The following is a 23646-nucleotide window of genomic DNA, read 5'->3' as shown; positions in this document are numbered from 1 at the left end:
ATTATATATTTTTTTAATCTATGATTAGTTGAGAGAACCTTAGAATACTTTGTTCGTCGGAGGTTAAAACAAACATGAGAAGTTCACACTATTCATCGCTAGTGTTCATTGCATACCCGACGCATCGCTCCGAACGCCAATTCCTTTTTCATGCACATCGGTTGATGCCCACAACGGAGTTTGATTTTGCATTAAGGAAGAAGGCTCCGTTGGATATCTTGACATTTCATTTAATAGCTTAAACGTTTTAATTTGCATTCTCTAATGTTATATTCATTTACGTGGCCTTTCGACCAATGATCAAACTCTTTATTGTAGCTTGCGGGATAATTTGCACGCGATAATATAATTGAGTATCGTGGTTAGTGTTGATTGAGGGGTGATTCGAGGCTTTTTTCCATTTTCAGAACCGAAAAGTCGCTCGTTCAAATCACATCGATTGCATGTAAACTGTTTCGAGGTAAAGTTATTGGTATATGCCAAGGGCATGGACTAAACCAGTTTGTGGGCTTGCAATGCGTTCTGTATATCTCCGGACAATCAAACCTCCTCGTCCTTGTCCTTGAATTATGGAAAGAGCAGCACTACAATATGATTGAATTCAAAATCTCTCCTAATTAAGAAGGTCGATCACCTTATTACATTTCCGTTTGACTCTATATATGTGGACACCTAATATCTACGGGGGCTCATCCCTCCCGGTTACATCATTCCTTTCTATCGCGCCTAAAATATCTATTTCTGCATGGTGGCAATTCCATCGAGGAGGGAATTCTTGAATAATCGAGATTGATGTGAGTAATTTTTGGAGAACTTCCAAAACCCTATAAAATAATTGCATTACTCCACTGGAAGTACTCCAATTGCCAAAGGATCACCTTATAATCAACTAGATCTTTCCTCAAATGGCTATAAAAAAACATTTTACGCTTGGTAAACGTAATATTGTTATCACCAAATTACCTGCTTAAAAGTGCAAAGAGTAAAAAGGAGATTTCCCAATATTATCAAAATTGGCCAAAGTCAACATTAGGGAGACATCGCAATCGATTTTCTTTCAAAACTCTAAAGACAAAACTACAAAAATTTGAAAAAATAAAATAAAAATCAAGTTGCAACTTACGACAAGTGGCTAAACTTGGGTGCAAAATGCAAATTACTGGACAAACATGCCCATTGGCAAGAGAAACTAATCGGTCGTGTGACCTTGAAGAGGAAGGGTTGCGGTCGATTTAAAGACTTTTAAGAGAGAAATTGTAAAATCCTAAAGAGTCAAATCACAATAAATGCAACGTGAAATTAATCAAGAGACACGCCATCAGCGAGGCAAATTAATTTACCGCGCGACAAGCAAAAATTTGGCCGTGATCAAATGTCGGGGGCGGTAGCATCTGGTCTCAAGATTTCGAGAACGTATTGGAAATATTGGAAATACCAAAGCATTAAATTTAATTGAAGAGTCGAAATTTGGGACGACATGACGTCCTCGTCCTTGTCCAATCCGAACATGTCCATTAAGACAGGAGACAGAGCTCGGGGATTGTTATCTCAACCGTACCGTTGAAAGTAGATAAGACATCGACGTCCAACAGTCCCCCCGGCTTATTCAAAACTCAAAAACTCAAGAGAGCCTCTAATTTCAAAATCCGATCGCCACGTCACCTTTCCCCCCAAAAAAAAAATATTATCTTTTTTTCCTTTAATTTCTCTTTCGGGTCAAATAAATAAAATATATCTTTGCCCTTTTGCAATCTCCCGCACGTTTCTCAAAACTCCGCCTCTATTCCCAAAAATTAAATTAAAATAATTTTTCTGAAGTGATGAATGCAGATAAAAGGTCAAAAAAAAAAGAAAAAAATCTGAATCGGTCTCATCACAAAGCGCGCCCAGGTGCGCGTGCTTGTGCTGTCGCGGTGGGACTCGTTAGGGTTTTTCCAAGCCCCGACCCGCCAATTCGACCTCCCCCCCGCTTCCTCTTCCTCTTCCTCTTCGTCTTCGTCTTCACCACCACCTGCATGTGCCCGGGTCGTCCTGGTTCGGATCTCAGACCCAGCACCGGATCCGCCTTGCTCCAGCCTCCAGCTCCGGCGATGGCGTCGAAGGCGCCCTCGCCTTCCGCTTCCGCGAGCCGATTGGACGCCCCGGTGGATCCGCCGGTACGCGCCTTTCTGATGCTCTGTGGATTGTGAGAACGGACCTGCTGAATGCGGGGCCGTACCGATATTTTTTTTCTGGACCTGCACTGATGCGCTGTGGCGATCTGGCTTGTCTCTTCCTCTTTCTAAATTTGGTCCGAATTAGCTGAGCTCGGCTTGGGTTGACTTATTTGTGGAGTTGGAGTTGGAGTTTGCGTTTTTTTGTGATGGTTTTTGGGCTTTTTAGCATAATGTAGGTCGTTGAGAGAAGAGATAAGGGCTGCATTGTCGTGTAAAATCATCTCCTTGAGGTTATGAAAATTGATTCTTTTTCTGTGTCTTTTTTTTCTTTTGACGAGTGGAATCGATTCTTGTTGGTCAAGCTGCGTTGACCAACGAGTCCCGCGTCGCAGGGATGATCACGTATGAATAAGGGTGAATGTGATCATTCAGGTTCTTTCTGTGGTTCTTCTGATATAGGAAATTTCTGAGTCTGCAAGTTTGAGATACTGAAGTAGTAGGAAAACTCTGTGATAATTCAAGTGGACTATGTGGGAGGTGGACTTGCTATCGCAACCTTTCTTTTTCCTTTTCTTCTCTGCGTGGACCTTGATATTGCATTCTCGATGTAGTTTAGAAGGCCTGTTAGTTGAGGCCCTGCCGTGGGGGCTTGGGGTTGAATTAAGCTTAAGCATACAAGAGCAACGTGTACATCGTGGGAAACACAAATATTTTGTTTGTGGGTGCAGCTGGTATGCGGGGCAAGTTAATGTTAAGGGCTGCTCTTTTCTTGTGCAAATCAAGTCTTGCAACTGAAGCCCTACTTGCATGTCATTCACTTTTGTGTTCTTTAGTCTTCTTCATTTCGTTTGTGGTGTGCATGTTTGTTCCTCCCTCCACCCTTGTTATCTAGGTGCTTACTTCCCCATTATGACTATAAGAAGTTAACAATGGGAGGGTAAGTAATCTTGCTGTGTTTTCTTATTCGTGTCGATCATATATATGGAACTGAGAATTTATTGATGCGCAAGCCATTTATTGTTGTTCAGTACTTTGAGCATTGCGCAAATCTTGGTATTCTGCAGGCTTTAAGGCCTCTCGAAACAGTACCGGTTGTCAAGGATATAGCAAATGTTATTGATGCTTTCAAGAAACAAGTTGCTGCTGACCGGGCCATTATTATAAGGGTACACCGTGATAATATTTTTGTTAGTTATCATGTTTGTTCATTATGTTCTTTAGGAAAACCAACACGTTTTCCACATAATTTTATCCCCATTTTTGTTTTCCAGAAAAGAATTGAAGAAAACAGACGGGAGCTGGCAGGTGTTACAGACAAAATATTTAATTCGTCTAAGCAAAGAAATGATCATACAAACGACAACATCACTAGTAATGGTGTAGACCTACTGACAAAGAGGCAAGAAGATGCACTTGGCATGCAAAATGGTATTGATGCAAACAATGGGGATAGAGATAGCGACAACTACCTGGAGGATGCTCATGCTTCTACAGCAGTTCTTCTTGGATCTAGCATTCCCGTGAAGAATGCTGTTCGCCCGATCAAGCTCCCAGAAGTGAAAAGATTACCCCCTTACACAACGTGGATTTTTCTGGACAGGTTAGTGAGATTGTGATTTCTTTTAACAGTCTGGGATTTCTTTCTGTCTGATATGTCCACCCTACATGTGCCAAAACTGTATGGCTTTTTACCACTTCCTAAGTTTAATGAAGTTATAATAACGCCTTTGCTCTTTGGGTTCGCCTCAATTGATTCTGTATTACAACAAAGTAATTGAAAGGGCTGGACAGTTTCTAAGTCTGAACATCGATTGGCATCATTCCATAGATGCTCTCCCTCTTTGGTGAAGTTGCTAAAATTAATCATTGGCTCATTTTTCAGATTACTTTCTTTACCTTGTTACTTTAGTGCAGAAATCAGAGAATGACTGAGGATCAGTCAGTTGTGGGTCGAAGAAGAATTTATTATGATCAGAATGGCGGGGAAGCACTTATTTGCAGTGATAGCGAAGAGGAGGCGATTGAAGACGAAGAGGAAAAGCGAGAGTTTCTGGATTCTGAAGATTATATTCTTCGGTTGGTATAGCTGATGTTTTTCTCTGTCGTCTTCTTGTGTGCTCGTTTATACTTATCTAATTGTTCTGGAGTTCATGTTTTGCTGGTTAGGGAATTATTCTCCCTGTGATGCAGGGCTTAGATGTCACGCATTGACCTTCATCTGATTCCCATACATAGAAATCTCATGGACTGGGATGCCACGGCTGGCCTTGTTGTCTGGTTGGACAAGTTTCCTAGGATGTGTCTTTTCTTTATATAATTGTTAGTTCTAATTTACAAGGGACTAAGAAAAGCTTTGCAAGGTGCATACTTGGATCTGCTTAGACTGAGTGTCTCAGATTTCAATTCTAAGAAGTCCCTCATTTTATGTTGAAAAGGTATCGCAGCATAATTCACCAAAGCATCTTTCTTTGGTTTTTTAAATACAACTATCATGATTATTGTGGATGACTGTTATATTTGCCATTCCGAATATTTATGGACATGGAGATAAACATCAAAGTTTCTTGTTTTGGGCCTAATCATAAGTGAGAGCTAAAGAACTGGAATTCCCCCACTTCTTGGTTTCTGGCTTCTCCAACTATTGGGCTTTCAGCTGGCTTCTCTTGTCTCACACATTAAGCATGGGTAGTTGCTTCCGATTGAAAACGACATATTATTGGGTGGAGCTTATTTCCCAGTTGTACCCTTGAAGTGGTTTTGGAATCTCTTCCAGTTTTTTTGTCTGTGGCAATTTCAACTCTTGATGCTAGAATGAACTTCCCTAGTATCTGCTCATCACATTTTACGTCGATTGTACTTTCAGCAGCTGAAATTTGCATCTATTGAGCATCACCTATGTCACGAAGGATTCTTTTGCTACATTTTAAATGTTTGGAATTGTACTTTTCTTTCTGCCAACAGATATGAAATAGGAAAAATGTTGGAGACTGATATCGTATTATGATGTTTAAAATTTGCCAGCATGACCATCAAAGAACTTGGTTTATCTGACCCAGTTCTGGAATCATTGGCAAATTGTTTATCTAGAAGCCCTTCTGAAGTCAAGGTATGAGCATAGATAATATAAACGCTTGGCAGTGCTCTGATGTTGATAGATTGGTTTTCTACATTCATTAGGCTTCTCTTTTTTGTGATTATGAAAAGAACTGGTCATTGTGTAAACTTTGGTCCAGCCGTTGCCCATTTGCTTTCTGCTGGCTTTACAGAGAAATGAAACACCATCAAACATCTTATACAGGCAAGATATGAAGTCCTTATTAAGGAAGAGAAGAATGTGGGTGGCTCTAAGAATGGGGATAATGAAGAAACCTCTCAGACAATGAGTTCTTTTCTTGATAAAGATCTTGATGCTGCTCTAGATTCTTTTGACAACCTGTTTTGTCGTAGATGTCTGGTAAGTGATCTCACCTGTGTTTTGTCATATCTTTCTTTGTGCTATTTCGTTCTATTGCTCAGAATGTCTCTTCGTTGTTCATGTATTTGCAGGTTTTTGATTGCAGATTACATGGATGTTCTCAGGATCTTGTGTTACCCGTAAGAAACTCACTTGGAACTATCTATTCCTGAATCTTTTTACCAGTCTTCTTAGTTTAAAGGAAAGTACATCTTAGTGGTCATTGTTAATCTTCTTTATTAGGTGGATAAACAACCTCCATGGAGCCATACCAATGAAGAAATTGCACCATGTGGTCCTCTTTGTTACAGATCGGTATGCATTTAGTATGTCAATACATTGTTTCTAGCACGACAAGGGGAAAATAGTTCAGTTGTTCATCATATTTCTTTCTCTTTCAGGCTTTGAAGTTAGTAAAAGGTGCAACAGTAAGCTCTCCTGGGTCTGGTGATCCTGAAGAGAAATCAAATCCTTCGTCAAATGGCTCTAAGTCTCATGTTCTAACTAGGAAGAAATCTGCCAGCTCATCCGATAGGACGCGGTTGAAACAATGTCAGAGTGAAAGTGCGTCATCTAATGCAAAAAATGCCTCAGAAAGCAGTGATTCAGAGACAGGACCCAGGCAGGATGCGTCAGCACGTGTTTTGTCTCCTCGCAAGACTAAAAGTGCTGGAAAAGGCGGACTTCGTAAGAGGAACAGCAAGCGAGTTGCAGAGCGAGTTCTAGTTTGCTTGCGTAAACGACAGAAGATGATGGCTTCTGATTCAGATTCTATTGCAAGTGGAAGCCTTCTTTCGGGGGACATGAAACTGAGATCCAAATTGCAGAAAGAGAATGAGGATGCTGCTTCTTCTTCGCAAAAGAAAATAAAGTCTCCAGTGATTCGCAGGCCAAGAAGGAAGGATCTAACTATTGAGGAAAGTCACAACTTAGTTCAGGGTGAAGTTCCCGACGCCCCATCAAGTGAAATGACTATCGATCCCCCTCCAACTAATAATAATGATACCTCAAAAAAAGAGGAGTTTGTCGACGAAAATACATGTAAACAAGAACTAAGTGAGGATAGATCATGGAAAGCTCTGGAGAAAGGCCTTTATGAGAAAGGGTTGGAGATTTTTGGTAGGAACAGGTCTGTATATGCTACGCTATTAGCTGGCCTTTTCGATATCCATCATTCTTTCATCCTTTTTTTCTTGTCCTTTCCACTAGAGCTACAGCTTTTCTAAGCAATGTATAGGCTGGTGGAAATTGTAGGTAGTGCGAGAGACATTTTCTGTAGGCATTCTGTTGATTTTTCACTGAAGCATGTTGTTGCTATCTTCCTTTTGCAATGCAGCTGTTTGATTGCTAGGAATCTCTTGAATGGTTTGAAGACATGTCAGGAGATTTTTCAGTACATGAATTGTTCTGAGAACAAGCTAATATGTCAAGGTGGTGATGCTGCAAATCTAGGTGAAGGCCATCCTAAGTTTGACAGTAATGGAAATATGGTTGGTATCTTTCCTTTCATTCCCTTGGTTTGTTAGGATTCTCCAAGTGATTTCTGCTTCTTGTATGGAACCTTGATTGGGATAAGTAATTTATAGGTCCATATTGAACCAAGAAGAAGATCAAGATTTTTGCGTAGGAGAGGCAGAGTGCGTCGTTTGAAATATACTTGGAAGTCTGCTGCCTATCATTCAATCAGGAAAAGGATAACTGAGAGAAAGGATCAGCCATGCCGGCAGTATAACCCATGTAACTGCCAAACTGCATGTGGCAAGCAGTGTTCCTGTCTTTTAAATGGAACCTGCTGTGAGAAGTACTGTGGGTGAGTCCCTACCACTTTTAATTTTTCGTTTCTTTATATCCTGTTATCAGAAATGTTATTCGGGGGAGATAACAACACTATATAGGAAAAAAGATAGAGCAGAATGAACATAGAATGCAAGTTCTCATGGAATTAATATCTTGCTTGCCTGGAACAATCGATTGTTGTTTTGTTAGAAAATTCTTTTGTTATAGGCCCTACGTTGTATTCATACTGCGAACTGGTTTGAAACAGATGTCCAAAAAGTTGTAAGAATCGATTCAGAGGCTGTCATTGTGCCAAAAATCAATGTCGGAGCCGGCAATGTCCATGCTTTGCAGCTGACAGGGAATGCGATCCAGATGTTTGCCGAAATTGTTGGGTCAGGTGTGTCTGAATTTAGATGCTTATGCATTGTTGATTTTCGTGGTTTATTTCTATACTGCTTTTGAGACTTGAAGCGGGGAATCTTCAGGTCTGTTTCATATGGCATAAGTATTTGAAATCTTCTGTCATTTGAGAATGAAAACAGTGCGGAAAATGCGCCTGGCGGAATTTTGAAAACAATTTGTGAATGACTAAAGGCAAGCTGATTCCAAATTGGAAACTAGAAAATGTGTTTGGCGCAACTTTGGCAAAAGTTCCTAATGGAAATATAAGAATCTATTTTAAAAAATTGAAGCTGTGAAGTGCAAGTAACTTTTTGCAGAATTTTGAAAACAATTTATAAATGACTAAAGGCAAACTGATTCCAAATTGGAAACTATAAAGGCCAGAAAATGTGTTTGGCTTTACTTTGGCAAAAGTTCCGAATGGAAATATAAGAATCTATTTTTAAAAATTGAAGCTGTGAAGTGCAAATGACTTTTTGTCATCTTGATTGTTTCACTTACTGAACATGTTTCTCACAAAAGTAGAAAGCTGTTTCCATTTCATTTTTTAGAGGATGAAAACTGAATACTGTTCTTCAAACCAAACGGGCCCTTATGCCCTGGAAGACTTTAACATAGCAATGGTTTTGGCTTTATTCGAGCACAATCTTGTTTTGCTGTGACCTCACATGCAGATTATCATATTAACTGTTGAAGATTTACTGTTTCTGGTCCTTGTAATGTCTAGTGAAGCCTCTAGCCAAATACATGCTTGAGTATTCAGAAATATCTGTTTGCGTATGTTGCCTGCTGTCATGGTGCTGCTAATGCTGGTTCAGTAGGGTTGCAGCCTGCTATAATATTCTAAATTTCCATAAGGTATTTAAATAGTTGGGACAATTGTCTGTTATCTCTGGAGTATGACCCCATTGGAGTTTGGTGAGAGAACGAGAATTTATGCTAGTTCCAGATGAGTTGTTTTTGCAACAGCGTCCATCTTTCTTTTTCATGAAAATTTTCTGTTACTTGGGATTATTCATTTGAGGGGAGGCAATTACTTGGAACGATCAACCAATATCTACAGTAACTTGATATTGTAAGCAAGTTTCATTTATCATAACGGTATCTATAGCAGTCCTTTTCCATCCCAAGATTTTCCTTTCTGTTTTGCAGTTGTGGTGATGGAACTCTTGGTGTGCCCAGTCAAAGAGGTGACAATTATGAATGTAGGAACATGAAGCTGCTTCTTAAGCAACAACAAAGGGTAAATGGCTAGATACTCTCTCTCTCTCTCTCTCTCTCTCTCTATTGCACATTTGTGAAGCAATAGGAAAGAAAGGAGTATGCCCCGAGGAGACAGGAAAGGAGGTTGATGGAACCCCCTTTCTGAGAATTGAAGTCTGAGCAAAAGTTAAATAGAAAAGATAGGTCTTAAAAAAAAATCAAAATTGTGGCGAACCGTTCACGGTAGCATATGTACACCCTCAACAAGTAGGTCAGCATTCCCATGCTTCGGAATTTGGTGGTGACTAGATCTTGTTTCCCTTGAACAATGAAGATGGCATTCCAGCACTTCATGAAATGGAAAGCTCATGCCATTGCCATGATAGCTGTAACAATTCTGAGCATTAGAGGTGGTAACCAGTGTGTCATAATTGGGCGTTACGTTGTCTGCACACTGACAGTAGGACTAGGTGTAGAAGCTACTAGAGTTTGATCACAATGTTTCATTAAATGCACTAAGCTCGACTCCTGTATACTTGCAGGTTTTGCTTGGGAAATCTGATGTATCTGGTTGGGGAGCTTTCTTAAAGGTAAGTTTCAAATGCTAACATTATTTTTGAACTTCGGTGTTCTTATTTTGTTTCTTGGACTACCTTGCAGAATAGTGTGAGCAAACACGAATATCTTGGCGAATATACTGGGGAGCTAATTTCACACAGGGAAGCTGATAAGCGTGGAAAGATTTATGACCGAGAAAACTCGTCATTTCTTTTCAATTTGAATGATCAGGTTCCTCACGTTGTTCTACTTTTGGATTTTGATTATCAGCTGGATTTCCTCTAGTATCATTAACACTGCATTACTTCACCACATGCAGTTTGTTCTTGATGCTTATCGAAAGGGTGACAAATTGAAGTTTGCTAATCACTCTCCTGATCCTAATTGCTATGCTAAGGTACCTGCTTTTAATGTCTTTGCTGTTGGTGCTCTTCGTACTAAAATCTTGCGTGACCAGGAAAGATTGGCTCCTTTTTTTGGTGATGATGGACTAGAGATAACTGGCTCCATTTTGAAAAATTCTACATTATTTCCTTTGTCAAGTTGCATCTGGAAACTGTTGCAGGTTATAATGGTGGCAGGGGACCATAGGGTTGGGATATTTGCCAAGGAACGAATCAATGCTGGGGAGGAGCTATTTTATGACTATCGTTATGAACCGGACCGAGCGCCTGCCTGGGCAAGGAAGCCCGAGGCTGCTGGGTCTAAGAAGGAGGAAGGTGCTCCTTCAAGTGGTCGGGCAAAGAAGCTTGCATAAAAAATCATTTTTAACTTGCAAGTCCAATTTTTTGTCATTCTTTTTACAGGTAGAAGTGTCATTCTTATTTGTCCATGGAGGAAAGGAAGGATGATTCTCGATTATTTTGTTGGAGTGGCCATTGCCAGCTCCATAGTTAACAGTGATTCTTTCCCTGATTTATGTCCATGCGAGTAGAGATGACCTCGAGAAGTCAATTATACAAGTGAAGTATTATGATCTCACTCAGCCTGTGAAGTAAAGCTGTTGCCACTTTAACAATGGTGAGATTAGAGTCTCCCGACCCCGGAGGGAAGGGCGAAAGAAACAAGAAAGGGAAAAAGTAAATACATCTGACTGGAAAATGGCGAACTCGACATTCGTTTAGGGATTTGCAATCTCGCTAACAACTCCTTGGGATGTCATTCTGTCGATGTCTTTTGTAGGGATCATTGTTGTTAATGGAAGGTTTTATTTTTTGATTAGTTGAATTGCTCTGCATTGTTTTCAGAATTTTCGACCATCTAAACGATTTAGCACATACAATGTGAAATGACCTTCACTTGTGTATCCTTTTCTTTCTTCTCTTGATATCAGGTTGTGTCTTGCCTACTTTATACATATCCTTCGATTTGCTGTTATCAAGAGTGACTGCGTAACAAGGCAAGCCATTTGAGTCCCTTGTTCCGCGAATTTCTTTCTGGAACCCCAATATACTTGAGCATCTTTCTCGAGTCTCGACGAAGAAGAAAATGAAAATGGGAATGCCTGACGGTGTTGAAAGTCGAAATACAGTCGTACCATTCTCTGGACAAAGCAAAGACCATCATTCTGGAGTATAATCTGCTTTGTCATATCATACTAGGGGAAGATTAGAGCAGGCTATTACTGCTTTCGGAATTGAAAATGTCATAAACTCTACCAAGTTTTCCAAATATCCTAGCGCTACAGCGAGTTAAACCATATTAATACTCTTGCCCTGTCCCAACCATCAAGCTTAGCATGGACCACGCAAGGCATTTCTTACAAACTTAAAGCAAAGTTCCCCACACGTAATCTTATAAAAGCTAAATTAGATTATAGCTTTGTTCCCCAAGGCCCAATGCTTTCATTGTATAACTTTCAAAATGCGACCAGCCATGGCAAGACAAGATAAATTAAATCTTTCAATCAAGTATGAATGAATTTCTGGCTCCGTCGCCGATCGGGATGCATCCGGACGGGTCGAGCTTGCATATTAGGATTGATTAGCTCCGTGTATTTTGTTACTTCTTAATTTCAAACTATAGTCGAGTCTTAATCTGCTCGTCATGGCTCAAACGCAGAGAGAATCACATCATTCTGACAGAAATCAACAACAAACAGCTACCACTGAAATAGAAATTGATGGCTTTAAGTTTGGACAGATGGACCAAAGATTGAGCATGCACATCTGTTGGATCCTCCATTAAGAGCCGCAATCTTCCCCCACCCCCCGAACACACACACACACACACACTATGCGTGCATCACTCAACCTTAGGCCTCGCCTAACGACAAAACAAAGAACGAAAAAGAAAAGAAACCACAAGCCAATTTTATCTTAAATACATACCAACATGCTTTTCACTTGGGGTTCAACAATAGATTGATGTTGGGTGTTCAAGAGAATGTGACACGAACCTGCCAAGTGTATCGATGAAGTATCAATACTACAAAAAATTCTTAAATTATATCCATTATGACGTAATTATCTCAATTTTTTTTTGTTGTGTCACCAATACCACAGATCTTATATCGGTGTGACAAGGACACAAAAAGGTCTGGGGCATTGACGTCGGAGTGGGCGTATATTATGATTTAAAAAAAAAAATAGGCCAAGGATATTTTTGTCACATTGATGTAAGTTTGAAAGTTTTGTGATATAAAAAAAATTAGGGAATTGATGTGGCAGTGGATGTAACTTAAGATTTTAATCTGCTGTACAAGTCTCACTTTCATATACAAATATAGGCTTAATTTCCTAAAAAAAAACCCTCCAACTTTAGATTTAACCGCAACTCCGCCCTTAATTTTTTTTGTTTTTGCTTGAAAAAAAAATCACAAATTTCTCTATAGTCTAAAATCTATCCTCACATCCAAAAATCGCCTTTAGTTATCAACAGCCAATTAAAGGCTCATTATCTCACAAGTTCATCATCAGAAATCACGTCTTCACCAATACCCTCACCTTTGCAAGGAATAACAACAATCTCCTGATGTTAATACTTTTGAAGTATCCAATGGCTATTTTTTTTTATGCAAGGCAGATTTAGTATTAGAGTGAAAGTTTTTTAGACAAACAAAAAATATCAAGATGACCTATAATTATATGAAGCTACCATTTGATTAAGTGAAAAGAATTTTGCAAAGGAGAAATAACAAATCATAGTTCTCTTTGGAAAAGGATGGAATTCCGACGAACTACTTGGTCAACTATCTTCTAGATAAAGCTGGAAACGAGACCTGTCAACCTAAAAGAGAGATTCGACGAAAAAGAGAGAGGCTCATTGGACCTTCCAGTCATGTACATTAACTTTTCTAATAATTGCTTACCAAATAGTGGGTTCAGTGTTTCATGAACTTTTGCTTCAATATTCAACATGGTCCCCGTACCTTTTTTAATTACTTGGGTGATCCCTAAATTGCTTTATTGAGTCCGATTAGATCCTTGAACTCTCCCAAAATAATTTTTGCATGACTTGGGCAAAACTTCAAACGTGATGCGATTGCCAACTTAAGTCCCGAGTCACGGGAGAAATATTTTTCGTAGATGTGAATCTCATAGGCAATTATATCGAATGTAGTTATTGATCGGCTTTAATTTCTTCGACCGTTATCAAACTTCGACACGTTGATAATCTCTCTCTCTCTCTCCATCTCTAATGAGTCTCACTCGATCTTCTAATTTGCAAGATACTGATTATTGCAAGGAGTATTGTGCTTGCATTATACACTCATCTTGCTTCCAACTATGATCCCTTTTGTCTTCAAGATGCTTGTCTCATTCAATACCATTTGTTTTAATAAATTTTTGTGATTGCAAATTAGCATAGGACTAATGAGCGATTCTAGTAGTTTGGGCAACCCTTCTTATTAAGCATTTTCTCAGGAGAATATGTCATCTTCTTTTATTATGATAACGTTATTGGCTACTTCTAAATTTTCACCAATCAAATTTTTCGCATTAAATCCAAATTTCAAGGAATCTAAAAATTCAGGTCTTACTATTTTTCTTTTAATATTATGTGAAGATTCTCTAATCAAACCATTTCATTTTTTTAATCCACGTTTCAAGAACCTATAAAGTTTATTACATTCTTTTATTGTTATCAAAGCGTTGTTGGCTTCTTATTACATTCTTCTAATTAAAAAATTCCGCATTTAATTCGAATTTCAAGGAAATTTTAAATTATACAAGACATCAAATTGTAGATAGCTCCCCGTAGGAGAGAATCTTAAAAATACCGATAATCTTAAAGTTACGAATGAAATATTTATACCCGCGGAACATGCGAATCACACGATTAGTAATAAAGCACTTCAAGGATCAAATTGATAAAAGAGTAATTGATAGCCTACGTAAAATCTTACGTGATCAATAATCATTCGCCGTCTTACATCAATGAGATGTGACCATCAATACTCATTACCAATCTTTATAGAATTCTACTCTTCCTTAAGAAAACAATATAGGGTCAGAACTCAGACTTGATTAATGTAATTTTACTAAAGATTAATATTACGAAAAATCTCAAACCGATACACGTATAATAAATTTACTTCAAACTAGTTTTTTTACCATCAAAAACCTCAAATTGGTACACATGTGATAAATTTACCTCAAACTAATTTTTTGACTACCAAAAATCCTAAATTGATATACCTATAATAAATTTACTATCCGTTAGTTTACGTTAAATTAGATTAATATCACGAAAAATTTCAAACTAGTACACATGTTATAACGGAGGGTAAAATTTCAAACCGATGTACCCGTCACACGCCACGCATCATCCAACTCAACAATTTTGATTGTAAAATTTAACGAAAACTAATGAAACGTAAAATTATTACAGATATATCAATTTGAAGTGTTTGGTGATTGTAAAATTAATTTATGGTAAATTTACCACAGATTATTATTAATTTAGAATTTTTTATGGTGCTACCCTTTTACTAAAATCTGATAAAAAAGCAATCTTTTTAAAATAACAAAGAAGTGGAAGGGAGAGAGAGAATCAAAGGGCAGAGGAAAGCCCGCGATCAGCACCGAAAAACCTGGCATGTCATCATCCTCCGACAGCGTGAACGGTTACCTTTTTCTTTTCCTTTGCTTTGTTACCTTGGACTCTTGTTTTTCTTTTAGCTTGATCTTCTACATCTCTCTCTCTCTGCTGGTTTCTTCTTGAGCTCCGCTCTCAAGGCAATTGCCATGTGGGCGTGTCTTGCGGAGCTATGCAGAGCCTCTGCCGTTAACTACTCCTACTGGGTTCTCTTGCTCTTGGTATTCTTGATCGCAAGTTCCTCTGCTTGCTCTAATGGAAATTGCCAGGTTTAGCTTGTGGTTTTGTGAAAACAGCTCATTTAGCTCAGGATCTGTTGTGGGTCGTTCTGGTTTCGTTCTGAATTCTGGAGGAACTTGCAGGTCCTAGACGCCTGCGTAGCTGCTTCGGATTGTGGGCCTGGTTTGTACTGTGGAAACTGCCCTTCCCTTGGCAAGAACCAGCCATTCTGCACCAGAGGCCGAGCCATAGTCCCTACTTCCATCGTAAGCTCTCTTTGTCACATTTTAGTTTTGTGTGTTTGATTTAAGGGTCGGCGTGGGCTAATACGAGCTAAACTTGAAAATGGATGCTAGAGAAATTGCTCTTCAATGGACTCGCTTACAAAATGTGTTGTTTACAGTTTAGTTTTGGGGAGTAGGATTTTAGTGAATGTGTGCCACTGGCACTTTGTAATGAAGAATCCCAGTGCGTTTACAATATACGTGTACCTCCACCCGGGGAGAGAGGGGGGGTTGTTGGGTTGGGGGGGGGAGGTGGCTGGGGGGTGGGTGGCGGGTGTTGGTTAAGTAAGTCATTGTGATTCAACCAGAGGGCATATAGTTTATAGGTGCCACAACAAGGATTCGGATGATAAGGTGTTCTTTTTTTCAACTCCAACATTTTCTTCATGGGGATACAATTTGAGAAATCAAGCTTTTCTCGTGTGGGTGTGGAACCAACAACAATGTGTCTTCTTGCTCCCTTGTTGTCGGTCCCTGGTGGGATGATGATGACCTTATTCTGTGCAATTTTGCTGCATAGATTGGCGGGTTGCCCTTCAACAAGTACACATGGCTGGTGACACATAATTCATTCTCCATAGTGGATGCACCACCTTTGCCTGGTGTGCAGAGGTTGACGTTCTACAATCAAGAAGATACCGTGACTAACCAGTTGAAGGTGGGTTCCTATTATTTTCTTGCTTGAGTTTGCTCCTGTCGATTACTTGATACTGTCACATGCTTCCGATACAGGACCAGGAATTAACTTTTGTGCTATCCTCTGGATTTGCTTAGCTAATAGTGTACGCATTCATGTATTGAGTACTATATAGTGTCGGAGGTTTATTTCTCGCTGCTTTTTTTCTGTTCTCTCTTCTTTCACATTTATTATCTTTTCCTGCCCCACTGAGCAGGGCTGGAGGGAGGGGAGTTTGTCGCCGGGAGCAAAATGTTGAGAATGTTAAAATTGAGTGGTTTTCTTGGTTTCTTCTAGGAATCTGTGGTGATCAAAGTTGATAGTTTTAACATTCTGTTCATCTTTAACCTTCTATTACTTATGGATTTTGTTTGGTGTTTCGGCTAGAATGGGGTGAGGGGACTGATGCTGGATATGTATGATTTCGAAAATGATATCTGGCTCTGCCATTCGTTTCGGGGACAATGCTTCAACTTCACTGCCTTTGTAAGCAATTCTTTTTCTCTTGTTTATCAATTGCATTATAGGTGTAATTGTCGTCTTGATGAAGTTTAATTTGCCGAATTGGATTGCTGGCAGCAACCTGCTATTAATACTTTAAGAGAAGTGGAAGCATTCTTGAGCGAAAACCCAATGGAGATTGTGACGATTATAATTGAGGACTATGTGCACACTCCAAAAGGACTGACAACTCTGTTCACAAATGCTGGTCTAAACAAGTACTGGTTTCCTGTCTCGAAGATGCCAAAAAAGGGTGAAGACTGGCCCACTGTGGCCGAGATGGTGCAGAATAATTACCGACTTTTGGTTTTCACATCTGTTGCTGCAAAAGAAGCAGAAGAAGGGGTTGCTTATCAGTGGAAGTATATGGTGGAAAATGAGTGTAAGTTCTTGTAAAGCTTATTTTCAGTTATGTTTTGGGCTTTTCTGCAGTAATGGATTAGTGTCTTCTATCTCTTTTACAGCTGGAGATCCTGGGGTTGTACGAGGCTCGTGTCCCAACAGAAAAGAATCGAAACCACTAAATTCCAAGAGTTCATCTCTTTTCCTAGAGAACTACTTTCCAACATACCCAGTGCAATCTGATGCTTGCAAAGAACATTCGACGCCCCTTGCTGAGATGGTTGTTACCTGTTATAAAGCTGCGGGGAATAAAATGCCTAACTTCCTTGCAGTTAATTTTTACATGGTACCTGTATTTGAACTGTGCTTTTGCTGTATTTGAATCAGATTGTGCTCTAGAAGCTTGAGATCCTCACTTTGACTGTCCTAATTGAGAGTCAAATTTAATAAATGATGCAGAGAAGTGATGGAGGAGGTGTTTTTGATGCCTTGGATAGAATGAATGGCCAGACACTCTGTGGCTGTAGTACTATTGCTGCTTGCCAGGTTTGTTGCGCTTGCATGATTAAAAAGAATTATCTATATCAAATTCACCCACAACTAAAAAGGATTTCTCCTGTTTTTCCAAATGATAATGGTGCATTAGACTTTCTGTCTGTCTCTGAATTATTGAATGTACTTTCTCTATAGTTTTATCATGATCTTTATCTTCCTTCTTGAGTTATGACTAGTTTTGCTGTCCAACGATGTTTTCTCCAATTCTGGCTAGTATTTCACAAAACTATCTTTATAATGTTCGAAAGCATGACTGCATTGTGCACCATTATGGCAATGTTTGAGTGAGCCATTTCTTTCCCTCAATTTCTGTAATGGCTCTCACAAGTTCTGCACCTTGGGCAATTGTTCCCTCATGAACATGAGGATCAACTATAACATTGCTTGCTGAATCTAAACTGATTCTAGTAATGCAGATTATTTCACATTCTTCTCTTTCGTCTTTTGCCTCCTCTCCCTCTTATCATAATCCCTGATGTCAAGATAAATGACCTAATATAATGCAAGTAAGAGTCAAAAGTTTGGTTCAGATAGTAACAGGAAAGGAGCCATATTATTTCATTTATACGTCGGGGTCTGATTGCGGCGTTATTTTTTAAAGGAGATATTTGTGTGATGATCTTTGCAGGCTGGGGCACCCTATGGGTCTTGCAAAAACATTAGTGCACCGACTAGAAGTCCAACCACGAATACTGCCGGAAGCTTTTCTGGATCTGTTCAGTTTACGAATTCTGCAACAACTGTCCATGCCACAAGTTATTTGATCATTTCCACGTTATATATTTCACTTCTTTTTTTTCTACTCGGAAAGTTGCAGCTGCAAGTGGCTAGATAATTAGGCTAAAAAGTCAGTCTTGTTTCACCTGAAGGGCTTGAGCTTCTGCTTTTGCATGCAGTCTTTCAGTACACTGATGTTAAACTTCATCCCTATATTGGTTTTATGATCTGGAAAGATGGTAGATTCGTAGGTTGGATATGGGGGAAGATACTTTCAAGTATGGTTTTGAGGCTAAACAGATGGTACGTGTCAAAAGCTGCGGTAGTTACTGGCTGAGGAAGAACAGGAGCGCCCGAGAGTTAGGTATGCTGTTTTTCTTCACTTTCAAATCCTTAAAACGTTTGTTTTTCAAGTTTTACATGGACTTATTGCAGTGGCTAAATAGATTCTAGGCCTTCTAATTCAGTTTGGTGGTTTTACCTCTGCTTTATCAGTTAATTCCCAGGGTCTTGGCCCTTGTTCAGTATGCTTAGTAGTGAAATCTATTGATTTCATTGCATTAAGTACATATACCACGAGGGAGGTAGGGTATTAGAAATTACAAATTTTCCTTAAATGGTTGTTTAACAAATTCCTAATTTCCATTGAGGAGCTAGGAAGAGGTCTGATAGGCTTACTGGGTGATCAAGCGGTCCTATTTGCAGCAAATTTCTAGTTGTGATTGAATATGTCGTGTGTGTGCATGTAATCTTTTTTTCACATGATCAGTGCTTCTTTGACTTGCTCTGGCACATGGCGCACATGATGTTTTACGCTTTTGCAGGTATATGTAACGCTCTTTCCTTCAAGCTAAGACTAGGGAAACATGATGTACTACATTCACGGGACACTACAATTGTCTATGAGGTCTTTCGATTATTGTATTACTGTAGTTTTAACTCAATTATCTGCTCGCTTACAGTCTCAGATACGGGGACCACGATCCATATTTCCTTAGTGCCGACATCCTACATTACGCTGCATCAGTTCGAATGCTGCAGATGTATCCTGTGTTGTTCCTCCCATATTATGTGGAAGTATATTGGTCCTCACCCTCAGCTTAGATTATGTCGGATTGAAACAGGCCCTTCTGTTTGACCTCGGAAGCTGGATTTTTAACAGGGATAAACCAGCATTGGCAGACTAACCTCTTGTAATGGCCTATCATTTTACTATATACAACTTGGAGGTTCCGCGTATTGCGTTTGAGATGGAAGAGCTGGAGCGTGCTATGTGAGTCATTTACGTATTATGAGTCGCCAGAAGCATTGAAATCTTGCATCGTTGGTGATGTAATTGATCGAAATAGTCAGGAGTAGGTGCTAGTAACGTGTGTAGAATTTCTCATTCCCGTTGCTTGCATGACGAAGTTTACGTTCAAGGTGATGCTTGCCGCGTTGTCCTTTACAGTTTGCGTCTGTAAAGGGGCTGTTAATTTCTGTTAGATAGATCTAAGGTCAAGGCATATAATTACTGCATGAATGGATTAGTCATATATTTCGGTTTTTAAATCAGAACTTTTGGGAAGGTTTTCCTTTTGCTGGACAGCTCTCTGGTACTAAGATTTGCCGACTTCGATGAACGCTGAAGTTCTCGATCATCTCCGATAGAATCGTGACTATAATAACGAGAGAAGGTTGTGCAAAGTGTAAGCCGTTCATTGCAACGATCACTGACTATATGAGAACTCGGTAAGTAACTATATTACTGAACTTGTTTTCCATCAAGTTCATATTAATGAAAAACCCATTAAGCCAACTTGACTCCGTTGTTGGTGTAAAGCATTCCATCCTATAATGAACGTGCAACAAACATTGGTGATACCACGTTGAAGGTGGTCCGAACATATATTTATATATCCCGAAAGGTTTGATACATGCGCTGCAACATTTCAATAAAGCAAAAGGTAAAGAGAAAGTCACTCCAAACATTCTAAACGTAACAATTTTCTTTTTATTCTTCAATTCAGTTACTGAATATCATTCTTGATGGACAAATGAACAATTAAAGGGAACAAAAAAAGGGAATCTTTTCAATAACAAAAGAGTACAAAATGCTTGCGGAATTTTGTGTTTTTTTGTTCTTTTAATCTCCAGTGGCATTTCCTAACACACAGATGATATTTTGCCAAACAAACAGACAGGGCAAGTACGAGAGAATCGTTACTAGATTATGCGCCACGCACCTAAGTGCGTGCAAGTTCTTTTATGTCTCGTTTTACACACATACAAAGTGTAACGTAGGAAGCTCTAACACAGATAATAAACTAGTCTTTTCACGTCTATTGGGCAGAGATTCGAAATGATACGATTAAGACAGGAGAAAGATGAGCATCAGGAGATCGGCAATGAAACTCAAAAGGAAAGTGATGTAAACCTTGATTTCACATGGCAAAACCCACGGCTACAAAGATGAACAGAAACGTGTTAAACATCTAATACGATCACTCAGTTTTGGCAAGACTATCTCCACAATAACGTTTCTTAGCCGAACCTCATCAACCAGACCTGACCTGCCGATCATAAAGCCGTCTAAACTTAGCAGGCCTTGAGACTTGATGTCTGTCCACAAATTGAAGAGCAAAGATAAACCCTACTCGACAGGTTTATTGCTCGATGTCTGTCCAATGATTTCAACAGTCTCGACTTACAATGCCCACAAACATACTGCTACCAGAGATCATTGCAGAATTCAACGGCAAAGAGTTGTTTACATTAGAAACTCTGCCATTGCCGAAAAGCTAAACAAATCCGCATCCAAATTTTATTGCAGCTCATGAACATAAGTTCACCAAGTTCGCGAATTATTCATTTAAAATTGTACACAATCTGTACGAAGGCAATTATGACACAGCATGAATAATTATGTACACTGTACTGGCCGGATGAGACCATATCAACACTTTAGAATAGTTGCATTTGTTTTATTTTATCTGAAGGCCTGGATTTATAGTTAGCAAATTGACGAAACAATCTATAGGAACTCTTGTTCCCCAGACATTGATTGATTCAAGCTTGCAACATCCATTTACAAGGAAAAGAAGCCCGCTCTGAGTCACATGACGGCAGCTCCATAGGACAATGCTCTGCAAGGAAAAGAACTTGCACAATGTAGTTAAAAGCATCAACACGTACAAGCAACAAGAACTTCAAGACCCCAACCTATCAAGTACTAAAAATTAAACAGCTGGTCCAGAGAAGTGTAAAGACAATCATAGTCATTCATAAATATAGAGGCTAAAACGCCCAGCACAACTCACCTTCAGATGTGGACAGCTATTGGCAATTGCATATAATGATTCATCGGTGATGAATGTACCGCCGATATTCAGATGTTGCAAAGCATTAGCTCTCGCAATCTGCAGAAATGGCTCAATCAGGAAGCTGAAGTTAGACATGAGATGAATGATGCTATACATGTCCAACAGGGAGCATTTGTGGAGACAAAAATTCTGGACTAGGGATTTTGGTTATATTACTTAGTTACAATTTGTTACAAGATTTCATCGATCTAAAGAGTAGTTCTCTCGGCGTATACCAATTACCATAAGTCAAATGATGGGAAAAGCACAAAAGTTTTTCTAAGCCTAGTGTAACTAGAGGACTCAATGCTCACACTATTTTTTTCCAAAAAGTTAGGACCGGGTTGCATTCCTTACACAAAGTGTGAGAACTTCAGGCTCAGTTATATGCGAATGAAAAAGAGAATCATCAACAGAGCAAGGTACATTGATAATTTCAAGTTCTTGCACTGATTTCGTTCAGATTGCAAAAAGTGACTAACGAGCAACACCATTGCCGAGGAACACTTATCAGAACTCTGAATGAAGAAACAACGATCAAAGCATGCTCACCTAGAATCTCCAACCACAGGACCAGACTAAAGCCTGCATATATAAAATCTGTAAAAGCGAACCATCACTTCAAAAAGATAAACGTACCAGCTGAACAACACCTTGGTCGGTGACCCCTGTCATCCCCCACAGAGAGATGGACGTTAGCTTCCCTGCGCATTTCGCAAGTGAAATTCTGTACAATCCTTCATCAGTTATATGGCAGCCCCAACGACTCTTCGAACTGCGACAATTCAGTCAGCAAAAAGTCACAAATCCAAAAGAGCTCGATGAATAGAGACACATCATCAAGCTAATCATCAAACGGTTCCAAAGCAACTAATCCTCTATGTACTACGAATCTCCAATCCCCGAAGAATCCTAATAAATTGCCAACAACCCTCCATCCACCATCTGCTTAGTAATCAGAGAGAGAGAGAGAGAGAGAGAGAGAGCGTACATGTCGAGTTCCCTGAGGTCGTAGGCGCGGCGAACGATGCGGGCGGTGGAATCGTCGTCCATCTTCAAGCCGGCGAAGCTCAACCTCTCTCTCCGCCCAAGCGAAAGCTTCACTCCTCGCTTCCATTTCCTGCACACGCCGCTCGCCCTGCGAAAAATTTTCGTTTTTGTTCACAACCCGCGACTCAGAATCAACAACAACAACACCCGCACGAAACCGCAGAGAGAACAACTTTGCTGGGAAGGAAAAATTGAATGCCGTGTCGAGCACGTACTGCGCCAAATCGGTGAGCGACGGGATCATGACAAAAACCTGAGCGAGCACGTCGATCGGCAAGCGATCAATCTCTGCTTCCACTTCTTCTTCCTCCTCGTCCCTCATCCCCATGGCGAATGAGAGAGAGAGAGTCGAAGCTTGGTCGAGAGGGAAGTGTCGTCGCTTTCGTTCTTATTCAATGGGAGGGGAGGGAGATGTGGTCATGTTTCTGTCATGGTTACTACACGAGACGAGGCCACGGGAATCTTCATTTTACTATTTATTTATTTATTTATTTTAATGATTTAGTTTTATTTTATTTATGTTTTAACCCTTACAACGGAATTTTCACGCTTCGAAACCCGGTATTTCTCTTTTCTTTTATAATTTTTTTCTTGGTCCAGAATCTCTTTTTCTTTGTCCGTTTTCCACTCTCGGATTCAACCGGTTGCGTCCTACGTTACAGTCCCAGATTGATTTACAGCCCACGTGTCAGCTCACGAAGACGCCGCCGCTTTTGACACGAGGGAATACAACACGGAACACCACCTCCTCTTCAAGCTGCTTTTATTTCGCAATATTTATATATATATATATATATCTTTATTATCCATAAAATTTTGTTTATTGAAAAAATCGGCAAAATTTGTGTTCGATCACTAACACACATGCCAATAATCGCATTCGTTTTACCACAAGTCGGCAAAATTTGTAATCTTTTTCATGAAAAAATCATAGAAATTATCGCACTGCATCTCATCTTGTCGCATCACAATTCATTTTTTTTCCATAAAACGACAGATTTGACCTCAGATTTTAAAATCGTAGTACATAGTAGTTAATATAATTTTGCCATAAATCAATGAAAAGTTATTGAATGACTTCTCAATGGACTGGTCATAGAACCTATGATTGTCATACTATAGTTGTAGACCAATAAATTCGGCCTTGAAGACCAATTGAGTAATACATTGGAAAATGGTCGTTGATCAACTAACCCAGACGGCAGAAAAGTGTGAGAAATGCTCACCGAAAAGTGGATAGTGTTGTGACAAGTTGACGCATCAAAATGCAACAACATGAGAACGTTGCCAAACCGAGCATACTATACAGTATGTGTTGGCCCGCCAAGAATCAAAACTCGTATTACGAATGCGACAAACAAGTGAACGT

At 39.5% G+C, this 23646-nt stretch overlaps 3 protein-coding genes across 4 annotated transcripts; 2 read left to right on the top strand and 1 right to left on the bottom strand.

Moving 5' to 3' along the window:
• The first annotated feature begins 1946 nt into the window (after positions 1-1946).
• LOC115740218 (histone-lysine N-methyltransferase CLF) lies at positions 1947-10862 on the top strand. Of its 2 annotated transcripts, XM_030673685.2 has the most exons (18): positions 1947-1963; positions 2000-2156; positions 3221-3322; positions 3428-3756; positions 4071-4232; positions 5178-5262; positions 5455-5610; positions 5703-5750; positions 5854-5925; positions 6012-6739; positions 6947-7100; positions 7197-7420; positions 7655-7786; positions 8944-9034; positions 9537-9584; positions 9655-9783; positions 9872-9949; positions 10118-10862. In XM_030673685.2, the coding sequence occupies exons 2-18, from the start codon at positions 2016-2018 to the stop codon at positions 10307-10309; spliced, it is 2871 nt and encodes a 956-aa protein (XP_030529545.1). In that variant the 5' UTR covers positions 1947-1963; positions 2000-2015; the 3' UTR covers positions 10310-10862. The 2 variants fall into 2 exon arrangements, with proteins under 2 accessions (XP_030529545.1, XP_048128136.1); XM_048272179.1 differs by lacking the exons at positions 1947-1963; positions 2000-2156; positions 3221-3322 and having other exon boundaries at positions 3615-3756; positions 4066-4232.
• A 3760-nt stretch (positions 10863-14622) lies between these two features.
• On the top strand, positions 14623-19138 carry LOC115740222 (PI-PLC X domain-containing protein At5g67130). Its single transcript, XM_030673690.2, has 9 exons — positions 14623-14861; positions 14955-15077; positions 15616-15753; positions 16159-16257; positions 16351-16654; positions 16737-16960; positions 17074-17160; positions 17798-18250; positions 18711-19138. Exons 1-8 carry the CDS (start codon positions 14742-14744, stop codon positions 18002-18004), a joined length of 1302 nt encoding a protein of 433 aa, XP_030529550.1. The 5' UTR covers positions 14623-14741; the 3' UTR covers positions 18005-18250; positions 18711-19138.
• A 1531-nt stretch (positions 19139-20669) lies between these two features.
• Positions 20670-22612, bottom strand: LOC115740228 (F-box protein At5g67140). The gene is made up of 5 exons (XM_030673697.2): positions 22493-22612; positions 22219-22365; positions 21867-22002; positions 21186-21284; positions 20670-21011 (listed from the first exon to the last, which is right to left on the bottom strand). Exons 1-5 carry the CDS (start codon positions 22603-22605, stop codon positions 20850-20852), a joined length of 657 nt encoding a protein of 218 aa, XP_030529557.1. The 5' UTR covers positions 22606-22612; the 3' UTR covers positions 20670-20849.
• Between the last annotated feature and the right edge of the window lie 1034 nt (positions 22613-23646).

Source organism: Rhodamnia argentea, chromosome 1, assembly GCF_020921035.1.
Source record: "Rhodamnia argentea isolate NSW1041297 chromosome 1, ASM2092103v1, whole genome shotgun sequence".
In the NCBI taxonomy this organism is placed as follows: domain Eukaryota; kingdom Viridiplantae; phylum Streptophyta; class Magnoliopsida; order Myrtales; family Myrtaceae; genus Rhodamnia; species Rhodamnia argentea.
Note: the sequence above shows the minus strand (reverse complement) of the source record. Positions and strands in the feature narration are given on the sequence as shown.